At 39.8% G+C, this 11,475-nt stretch overlaps 1 protein-coding gene across 2 annotated transcripts in view; it reads right to left on the bottom strand.

The window, feature by feature from the left end:
* Nucleotides 1-8,484: 8,484 nt before the first annotated feature.
* The window catches only part of efl1 (elongation factor like GTPase 1), a 267,202-nt gene continuing 264,211 nt past the window's right edge, over nt 8,485-11,475 (bottom strand). For both annotated transcript variants that reach the window (XM_060853105.1, XM_060853106.1), the window contains exon 20: nt 8,485-8,690. In XM_060853105.1, the coding sequence (XP_060709088.1) occupies nt 8,502-8,690 (189 nt within the window). In that variant the 3' untranslated portion in view covers nt 8,485-8,501. The remainder of the gene's footprint in view (nt 8,691-11,475) is intronic.

The raw sequence follows: 11,475 nt of genomic DNA, 5'->3' as shown, positions 1-11,475 counted from the left end.
GTGGGTGGAATTGAGGAACCACAAAGGCAAAAAACTATAATGGGAGTTATGTACAGACCTCCTAACAGTGGTCAGGAGCAGAGGCGCAACATATACCGGGAAATAGAGAAGGCATGTTAGAAAGGCAAGGTGATCATGGGAGACTTCAATGTGCAGGTGGACTGGGAAAAGTAATGTTGCCAGTGGATCCAAAAAAAGGGAATTCATGGAATGCTTACAGGATGGCTTTTTGGAACAGCTTGTCATGGAGCCCACGAGGGAGCAGGCTATTCTGGGCCTAGTGCTATGTAATGAACCAGACTTATAAAACATCTTAAAGTAAGGAAATACTAAGGAAACAGCGATCATAATATGGTAGAGTTCAGTCTGCAGTTTGAAAGAGAGAAGGCAAAATCGGATGTAATGGTGTTACAGTTAAACAAAGGTAATTATGAGGGCATGAGAGAGGAACTGAGGAAAATAGACTGGAAGCAGAGCCTAGCGGGGAAGACAGTAGAGCAAAAATGGCAGGAGTTTGTGGGTATAATTGAGGACACTGTACAGAGGTTCATCCCCAAGAAAAGAAAGATTATCCGGGGAGGGATTAGACAACCATGGCTGACAAAGGAAGTCAGGAAATGTATTAAAGAAAAAGAGAGATCCTATAAATTGGCCAAGAGCAGTGGGAAATCAGAAGATTGGGAAGGCTACAAAAACAAACAGAGGATAACAAAGAGAGAAATAAGGAAGGAGAGGATCAAATATTAGGCTAGCCAGTAATATTAGAAATGATAGTAAAAGTTTCTTTCAATACATAAGAAACAAATGACACGCAAAAGTAGACAGTGGGCCACTTCAAACTGATGCTGGAAGCCGAGTGATGAGAGATAAGGAAATAGCAGGAGAACTTAACAAGTACTTTGCATCAGTCTTCACAGTGGAAGACATGAATAATATCCCAACAATTAAAGGGAGTCAGGGGGCTGAGTTGAGTATGGTTGCCATTACAAAAGAAAAAGTGCTAGAAAAGCTAAAAGGTCTTAAAATTGATAAATCTCCTGGCCCCAATGGGTTACATCCTAGAGGGAGTGGCTGAGGAAATAGCGGAGGCATTGGTTGAGATCTTTCAAAAGTCACTGGAGTCAGGGAAAGTCCCGGATGACTGGAAGATCGCTATTGTAATCCCTTTGTTCAAGAAAGGATCAAGACAAAAAATGGAAAATTATAGGCCAATTAGCCTAACCTCGGTTGTTGGTAAAATTCTAGAACCTATCATAAAGGATGAGGTTTCTAAATTCTTGGAAGAGCAAATTCAGATTAGAACAAGTCAACATGGACTTAGTAAGGGGAGGTCGTGCCTGACAAACCTGTTGGAATTCTTTGAAGAGGTGACAAGTAGGTTAGACCAGGGAAACCCAGTGGATGTGGTCTATCTAGACTTCCAAAAGGCCTTTGATAAGGTGCCACACGGGAGGCTGCTGAGCAAGGTGAGGGCCCATGGTGTTCGAGGTGAGATACTGGTTTGGATTGAGGATTGGCTGTCTGACAGAAGGCAGAGAGTTGGGATAAAAGGCTCTTTTTCGGAATGGCAGCCGGTGACAAGCGATGTCCCGCAGGGTTCAATGTTGGGGTCACAGCTGTTCACATTATATATTAATGATCTGGATGAAGGGACTGAGGGCATTCTAGTGAAGTTTGCTGATGATACAAAGTTAGGTAGACAGGCAGGTAGTACTGAGGAAGTGGGGAGGCTACAGAAGCATCTAGACAGTTTGGGAGAGTGGTCCAGGAAATGGCTGATGGAATTCAATGTGAGCAAATGCGAGGTCTTGCACTTTGGAAAAAAGAATACAAACATGGACTACTTTCTAAACGGTGAGAAAGTTCGTAAAGTCAAAGTACAAAGGGATCTGGGAGTGCTAGTCAAGGATTCTCTAAAGGTAAACATGCAGACTGAGTCCGTGATTATGAAAGCGAATGCAATGTTGTCATTTATCTCAAGAGGGTTGGAATATAAAAGCACCGATGTGCTACTGAGACTTAACAAAGCTCTGGTTAGGCCCCATTTGGAGTACTGTGTCCAGTTTTGGTCCCCACACCTCAGGAAGGACATACTGGCACTGGAGCGTGTCCAGCGGAGATTCACACGGATGCTCCCTGGAATGGTAGGTCTAACATACAAGGAACGGCTGAGGATCCTGGGATTGTAGTCATTGGAGTTTAGAAGATTAAGGGGATATCTAATAGAAACTTACAAGATAATACATGGCTTGGAAAGGGTGGACGCTAGGAAATTGTTTCCGTTAGGCGAGGAGACTAGGACCCGTGGACACAGCCTTAGAATTAGAGGGGGTCAATTCAGAACAGAAATGCTGAGACATTTCTTCAGCCAGAGAGTGGTGGGCCTGTGGAAATCATTGCCGCAGAGTGCAGTGGAGGCTGGGACGCTAAATGTCTTCAAGGCAGAGATTGATAAATTCTTGATGTCACAAGGAATTAAGGGCTACGGGGAGAATGCTGGTAAGTGGAGTTGAAATGCCCATCAGCCATGATTGAATGTCGGAGTGGACTCGATGGGCCTAATGGCCTTACTTCCGCTCCTATGTCTTATGGTCTTATGGAAATGTTGGGCCACGGGGCGGTGTGGTTGATTGGTGCGGGTGTCCTGGAGATGTTCCCTAAAGTGCTCTGAGACTGAGCGCCTCCTAGCAGAGCGCTTTAGGGAACATCTCCAGGATACCCGCACTAATTAACCACACCGCCCCATGGCCCAACATTTCAATTCCCCCTCCCACTCTGCCGAGGACATGGAGGTCCTGGGCCTCCTTCACCACCAGACGCCTGGAGGAAGAACGCCTCATCTTCCGCCTTGGAACACTTCAACCCCAGGGCATCAATGTGGACTTCAATAGTTTCCTCATTTCCCCTTCCCCCACCTCACTCTAGTTCCAAACTTCCAGCTCAGCACTGTCCCGATGACTTGTCCGGACTTGTCCTACCTGCCTATCTCCTTTTCCACCTATCCACTCCACCCTCTCCTCCCTGACCTATCACCTTCATCCCCTCCCCCACTCACCTATTGTACTCTATGCTACTTTCTCCCCACCCCCACCCTCCTCTAGCTTATCTCTCCACGCCTCAGGCTCTCTGCCTTTATTCCTGAAGTGCTTTTTGTCCGAAACATCGATTTCCCTGCTCCTTGGATGCTGCTGTGCTCTTCTAGCACCATTAATCCATTATCTGAATTCTGCTTAAGTGTTGTGACCAACATTTGAATAGTAAAACTTGCACTTGTATGTCTGAAGGCACATGTACATTTTACATATTGTTAGACTCAACTGGTTAAGGCAGACAAATGCTTACTTAGAACGAACCTGCAAACTTGGAAATAATTGACCCCATTAGTACCTCAGTTACAAAGTGGGAAAAAAAGTGTTTTTATCCAGCTTTATTTCAGGCAGTACTCCATAAGAAATAAACCTAGATGATGTTGGAAATACTCCGAAGGTCAGGTAGCTTCTGTGGAGAGAAACTGAGTTAAAATTTCACGGTTAATGAGCTTTTATCAGAAAAGCCAACTCATTTAGTAATCTACACTTTGCTTAATTTATAACTTTACAATATGTATATGGTTAAAAATGGTGATTTCTGCATGACTGATTTGAAAGGTTGTCATTTTGTATTTTACTTTATAACATGACTTGACAAATCTTCAACTCATTAAAGCTTATCACCAAGCCACTTTATGAATGGTTCACTTCCATGAGCCTACTCACCTTTTGCTTTTCAGCCTAATTACAGAAAAAAGCTAGCACATTGTATGTTATATATAGTTGAATTTTATGTAGCTCCCACTTCCCTTTGAGAAAAGGGACTATAGGAACCTACATTCATTAGTACAGAATTGTTTAGCGACAGTACTTATACTGACCTGAACAGAGCAGAAGGTGCCATAGTTGATGGAATAAAAATTGAAATGAGAAATATCAGATAGGCAATGTTTGTACAAATATTATCACAATAATGTCCACACCTGATAGCAGGATAAGATGAATTCAAGGCTATTTTCTATATATAATCTAGGCTGGCACTTCAAGGCAATATTGAAGGAGTGTCGTATTGTCAGAGAAGTCTTCTTTTGGAACAAATGATAGAGTTATCGCCTGTCTGTTTAGGTAAGTGTACAAAGATGAGCACAAGAGTTTTGGCAATGCCCTGAACACAGTTAATCCTTCGCCATCAATGGGGGTTTGCTGCGTTTGCCAGAATAACAATAACAAAAGTGGAACACTTTGAAAACATTCCACAAAGTGGAACATTCCACAAAGTTTTCTTTCTAACATTGTAGTGAGTGGTACAGAACTCCTTTATAGAGAAAGCACTAGATTCAATTTCTCTTTTCATCTCCACTTTGGCCTGTAAAATTGCGACATCGTGACTGTAACTGAACTAGATCTCCTGTATTCAGAGGCAGCACTATAATATTCTAAAAAAGACATTGCCTTTGAATGTATAAATGTAGGCTTCAGCCTCCAAACTACCAGTGACCTGTAGAGCAGCAGTTTGCTTAAATTTGTCCCAGATAATTTGTCTTTTCTGGACACAGTTGTGCCAGAGATCTAATCTGGTCATTAAACTAATCTGACAGGCTGCTTCTTTTCTGAGGCTCATGGGCTAACAGATGAACTTCCAACAGAGAACTGCCTTTGAGGGTCGAGTAACTCCCCCTCCCCCAACTACTTAAAACATAATAAGTCTCAAGTACCATTTAGTATCAGTCCATGTTTAAGTTGTCAGTGGAGTTCCAGAGCAAAAACATTGGTTCAGATCTACTTCGAGGCTCAGCTCAGGGCACCTCCAAAACAGTTACTGTAGTCTTTGTTTTAAAGGTACAATTTTAATATGGTTGTCAACTAATGCCTCAAAGGAAACTGGCTGCATGACTATCATCGAATTCAGCCAAGAACAGTTTTCATGGCCAACAAAATATAGATGTAATGACATGGTGAAGAAAGCTTGCAAATATGCAATTTAGCGGTAATTTTAGATGTTACTTTAGAGTTCAACAAAACAAGCACATTAATAAAAAGTTGTTGTAATTAGCACTCCCATCTGCAATATTAAGTGGGAATGATTACAGGTAAGTGCACAACCCAACCTGAGATTCCATATAATAAAACCTATTTTTGGTTAAGCATCTAAATTTTAACTTGTTCATGATCAGGAGCATAAAAATGACCAATTTTATACAGGGTGTACCGAACCGCACTGCCTTCATTATCTAGCTTATGTTTATGTGAGAGATGAAGTTTCAAATAAAATCTTTACTTCTTAATCTCGTTAACCAGGCAGCAGGTAAACTTTCTGCCACATGGAAGTTCTGGGCCACAGCAACATTTAGGGGATGCGAGATAGATAAAAAGATGATGTTGAAAGGCTCAAATGATGGACAGCATTGCTGACGTGGACTTGAAACACTGGCACGGTCCATTTTGGCTAAGTGGTCTGCCCGTGCCCCACCTGTTAGGATAATACCAGGCAAACTAAGTGCAAGTGCAGCGGTTACCTTTCACGCTTTCAGCCTCATTATAATCTATAATCACAGCTATTACTTGTATGGCTCCTTTGTGTTTTGCAATATGCCTAGTCCAAAGGAGCTGATCTTTTTCTCTGTATATTGAAAAAAGAAATCGTTCTTTGTCTGTGAATGCAGTTATTGCTCATTCCAATGTCCTCGAGAAGGTGAAAGTGGGCCAGGTTTTCTATTGCAACAGTTCGTCTGGTGAAAGCACTTTGGCTGTGTTGTAGTTCATGGCTTCCAAGATTGTGATTCAGCAATAACACACGAATGGCAACACTCTTGTTGTGGCAATGACAACATCCATCCAAGTCAGACTGGTGACAGTCGAGAGTGTGCTGCTGGAAAAGCACAAGTCAGGCACCATCTGAGGAGCAGGAGAATCGGATTTTTCGGGCATAAGGCCACCCTGATGTGCTTTTCCAGCACCACACTCTCAACTCTGATCTCCAGCATCTGCAGTCCTCACTTTCTCTCAAGACTGATGAGTGTTGTGCGTATTGTTGTGTGCTTGCTGCTTGTCCTTCTAGGTACATGAGGAGCTGCCGAGAGGCCTTAGTGAGTTTCAATAGCTGCATTCTATGCTGGATAGAATATGCTGCACTCACATTGAGCCAACAATTCAGAAAATGGATGTTTGAGTCAGTGGTTAAGATGCTGATAGAGCAGGCTGCTTTGTTTTTGGATAGTGTTGAGCTTCTTGAATGTTGTTGCAGCTGTTTAGATATAATCAGCATAGTCATTGAAATCTATGCCTAGAATACACTGTGTTATAACGGAAAACTGATCTCTGAAAAGATAAAACTCATGCTATTTTGAATTCTTAAGAAGCACTTGACAAAGAAATGAAGATCTAATAAGTGTCACAAACAAAATAAAAAGTCGTAGAAATGTTTTCTTGAGACAAAAATCTCCAGTAGGAAGTATTTCAATTCTGAGAGGTGTAAATTATTTAGAATAACTGGACGTATGGTGTAATTTTGAGTTTACACAATTTCCATTATAAATGTAGACATAGGATTTACAATGCAAAAAGCTGACAACTTGTGAGACAGAAAAATGTGGTACAGGAAGTATGTCTTGTAGCCAGGAAATAAATACAGATGTAAGATGTTTAGAAGATATTTTGATGCACGTGATTGATATAAAATATAACTTTATTAATGCAGCATTTCACAAACAAAATTAAAGACTTGTCTGTTTAACTCCTGCATTCACAGCCTTTTTGGTTCTTTTAATGCAAATGCATTTTGGATATTTAAACATTAATGAATGATGTGCTTCCTATGACTTGTATTCCTCTTCCCCATGTTGCAGACCCATCAATTGTCAAGGGGGTACTAAACCTGATTCAGTAAGTGAAAATTGCATAGGGATTCTGAAGGCTAGTTGCATTTTACCAGATCACTGATCGAAAGACATGCAAAAGCTCTTAAGTACAAACAGTAGCTTTAAAGTGTGACCTTATGTAGCATTTCACTCACAGGATCAATGTTTAATTAGATTTCACAATGCAGCAGGAACTGAAACAGTTTTCAGCATTACAAATAATTGATTAGAGCTAATGTTACATGGCTGTCAATGGATAGCAGACATGAGATCATTGCAAAAATTGCTGGAAATGTATGAAATGTCTGGCAGCATTAGTGGAGAGAGAAAAGGCGCCAATTTTCCTGGTCTGCTCTGATAAACAGTCACTAACCTGAAATATTAATTCTGCTTCTTTCTCTACAGATGCTGCCAGACTTCCTGAGTGTTTCCAGCATTTTGTTTTAATTCTGGATTACTGAACCTACGTAATTTGATTTGGTATGGAGGAAATTAGCATCTATCTTTAATTCAAATGTTTTGAAAGCTTCTAATTAACATTACCAAATTTGTGTATTATCTGCATTACTCATTTTGAATAATCCAAATTATTGTTGTGCAAAACAATTCATCATCAGCAGTGGACTATTTAACTGCCAGGTGATCCTGAACAAATGAAGTGAAACCAATCTGTACCCTCATAAAAGTTGATTGCTTTCTTCTATCAGCATATGCTTTGGAATAAAGCAAGAAAATGCGAGGAAACAATTTTAGATTTGAACCAAATACAATTCAAAAATGGGACTTTTTTTGATTTGGGGTAATGTTCTATAACAACTCATTTCTTTTGAGGTAACTTTTCATTTTCCCTCAGTCACTACAACCACAATCAATAACATCACCAGGAAGAGCTAAAAATATAACAACATATTACAAGACTGCAATACTGACAGCAGGTGAAACCATCTAGAAAGCCTTAATGAGGTTAAAATCTTTTTGTGAGCAACTAAATCTGATGAAGATTTAGAACAACACTTCATGCTCAACAGCATGTTAACCTCACCACCAATAAAAACTCATCATAGTACAGGACAGCAAAACCACTTGTTTCTTCCACAATGTTATTTTGAGATATGCATTAATTAATATTTGGAATAAAAATTAGATTTCATTCCGAGCCTGGGCCATAGGGTGCACTCGTAAGTGAAAATCTCAATCTTGAGTTAGACAGGATTAGGATTGGCTCTTGTTTTAAATTCTTCAGTTTGTTATAAATAATCCAAAACAGCAGATCAACATTGATGCAAATTACTCCAAACTTCACACCACACAAATGCCTGAGTTCATTTCTCACAGCCATTTCAGTCTCAAGTAACTGTGATATATTTTCATTCATTAAAAAGTCTACCATATAAATATTGTGTTTTAATTGGTCTTCAACTTTGGCTGATGATATTTTGTATTCAATATGTGCAAGGAATTAGAATAGAGAAGGGCTGATTGATGTTTGAAGGTAATCAATTTAAGGTAGCTGAGATATTTAACCAACAATCAAGTTTTTGATTTTATCTTTAACCCTTTGCACATTATTCACACACTAATAAGCATTTTTGGAAAAGTTTATATTCTGAAGCAGTTATTTATTTTTGCTGAGGGTTCTCTGCTTCTCAGCATGCTCAACAATCTTTTCCTCTACATACAGCCCTTTCCGTTTGCGCACGGTATTCATGTATTTGTTTGCCTGGTTTACTGTATCAGCCTTCTCTCCAAAATGCAAGTACTCTTCTTCTGTTGTCGGAACCCAGTAGGGGTCGCTCTGAATTACCTATATTAAAAAAAGAGACAGCAACAGTTACAAAGGAGTTGAACTTAATAAAATTGTTGGGGTGGGGAAGAGGGAACTAAAAGCTAAGCCCTGAGGAATAAAATCAAGAAGTGCAAATGCTGAAGATCTGAAACAAAAACTGATGGAGAAACTCAGCAGGTCAGGAAACATCTGTGGAAAGAAAGCAGAGTTAATGTTTCAGGTCCTGGACACTTCCTGAGACCTAGATGTACCTCCAACCTGTGACTCAATCTGGGAAAGTACTCCACTGGATCAAAATACCAAACTCACATCAGCAGAGAGGGAAGACTTCCATCCCTTCAGATAGTCCAGTCTCTAATCTTGCAACTGTTGCCATTTCTTCACCTTGTAATATTTAACTTGCCCTGGTCTTAATTTGAAGCAAGGCCCATTCAGTTATCAAGTAAAAAATGAGGTCTGCAGATGCTGGAGATCACAGCTGAAAATGTGTTGCTGGTCAAAGCACAGCAGGCCAGGCAGCATCTCAGGAATAGGGAATTCGACGTTTCGAGCATAAGCCCTTCATCCTGATGAAGGGCTTATGCTCGAAATGTCGAATTCCCTATTCCTGAGACGCTGCCTGGCCTGCTGTGGTTTGACCAGCAACACATTTTCAGCCATTCAGTTATCACTCCCATGCTTTCTGATCAACACTGGCTCCTGATTAAACAATATCTTAATTTTAAAATTTACATTCTCGTTCTCAAATCCCTCATCATGTCTCTTTCTGAAACATCCTCCAGCCCACAACCACTGAGATAACTATACTTCTCAAACTCTGCCTTCTTGTTTATCCCCATTTTCATTGCTCCACCTTAAGTGGCCATGTATTCAGTTGCTTAGACGTTATGCTCTGGATTATCTCGTTCGCACCTTTCTGCTTCAGCACTTCGCATTTTTTTCTTTAAGATGTCCCATAAAACTCACCTCTTTTATAAGTATTTGGATATCTGCTTCATATGCCCTCAAGTGGTTCAGTTTGTTTAATTAATCCTGTGAAGCAACTGAATATGTTAAAGGCTCTATATAAATGCAGGATGTTAGTGTCTTAGGTATCTTTTCAATTTCAGAACACAAACATAGGTTAAAGAAACTTGAAGATGGTTAGTTCCTATGCCTGCATCATGGTCAGATCTTAGGAAAGAACTTAAGGTCAAAGATCATCCTTGAGTAAGTTTCCTATTTACTTGAACAATTGTAAGCTAACATTTTTAGATTTTAAGATGAGGAAGCAAACTCTCCCATATTGAACCAAACTAGATTTTTGCTTGGTGTGTTAGTGCATAATCTTTGCTGAACTTAATTCACATAAAATAATAAAAATCAGTGTGTGTGTGTGTGTTTGGGGGGGGGGGGGGGGGTGGAATTGTGTCTTGATAATTTTGTTACTTTGCTATCACCTACATGCTCAGTGGGAGGAAACAATTTAGGTTACGAAGTATATAATGTAATGTTATAAAGTGGTAGGAATTAGGGTCAAGATCAAGTCTCTCAACTGAACTGGGTAATTGAAGCCTGACAGAACGTCTACGTGCTCCTCATCAATACAGCAAGACGAGAAAAATCAGTATGGAGAAACTGCAGCCTGTCTCCTGCACTGGACAGGATTGTTAAAGGTGTGGCCGCAGTTCTGTTAGCGAATCAATGGATTAAGGTCAAGTACAAAGTACTGAATGCCTCAAATAATTGGAACCATCAAGTGCAATAAATATAAAATATTCCATGCCACATTTTCTGGAAACCAACCTTTCGATGTGGATCATGTGAACAAAAATTGGGAAAACAGTGGGTGAAGCCTGTTTTCGCAAGACTCCCAATTAACTCGTGCAGAAATCAATTCTCCCAAAGTTGCATTAAATGTCATGCCAGAGCAAAAGTGTGATACTTAATTTAAACAAAACATATGTAGTTTCCTATAGGTTTTGGGTGGGCTTGCACCAGTTACTTTGATTATCCATCTACGGTGGTGAACTACGAACTGAGGAAAATGTACTTAAAAGGTTAGACATGCCTTTGAGTAACTGCACAGAACTGCTACAGCACTAGAGGAAGCTACTTGGCCCCTGGTTGTCTGCACTGGCTCTTGCTTTGAAACTTGTGTTTCATATTTTCATCTTTCTTACATTCTCTTCAGTGGCAAGTTTTGTTCTTTATTTAATTGTTGGTCTTCATGTCTTTTTTTTTATTTCAAAAGATAATAATTAATTCAATATCCAGGTGTTTCTGAACAGGGTATTTATTCCTACCACTCTTCTTCCTTATCTGGGCTATGTAAATCTTGAAACTATGCTCCAGGAAAACAAATTAACACATTTGCCTGAAACTTCTCATTTTAAGTTGAACATTAAATCTTTAAAATAAACAATTTATTTTAAAATGATATAATAATCTTCAGTACTTCTCCTTAAGTGAGAGTTACAGTCCCTGGGGGTGGAGGTGTGGAGAGAGCTGGAGACTACTTTTGCTAAAGACCATTCTACTCAGTGAATAAATTATAACAATATTATTTCAACACAAAGCCCAATGTCAACAAGAAAATTTGGAGGATCAATTGACTGAGTGAGAGAGACAAAATTAATATCAGATATTGCTCTGGACTCTAGGGGCTTCAGCATGTGTTGGACTGATGGCTCTGTCCATTTATTCATTCAGTAATGATCAATTCCTTCAAGCTATCTCATATCATCAATGCTTTTTGTTTAAAAGATAAAATACAGGGGTAAGAACGGCTTGTTGTGATTTATTATAATCCTTTTTAAACTGT

The sequence above is a fragment of the Hemiscyllium ocellatum genome, chromosome 39, assembly GCF_020745735.1.
Source record: "Hemiscyllium ocellatum isolate sHemOce1 chromosome 39, sHemOce1.pat.X.cur, whole genome shotgun sequence".
Lineage (NCBI taxonomy): Eukaryota > Metazoa > Chordata > Chondrichthyes > Orectolobiformes > Hemiscylliidae > Hemiscyllium > Hemiscyllium ocellatum.
Note: the sequence above shows the minus strand (reverse complement) of the source record. Positions and strands in the feature narration are given on the sequence as shown.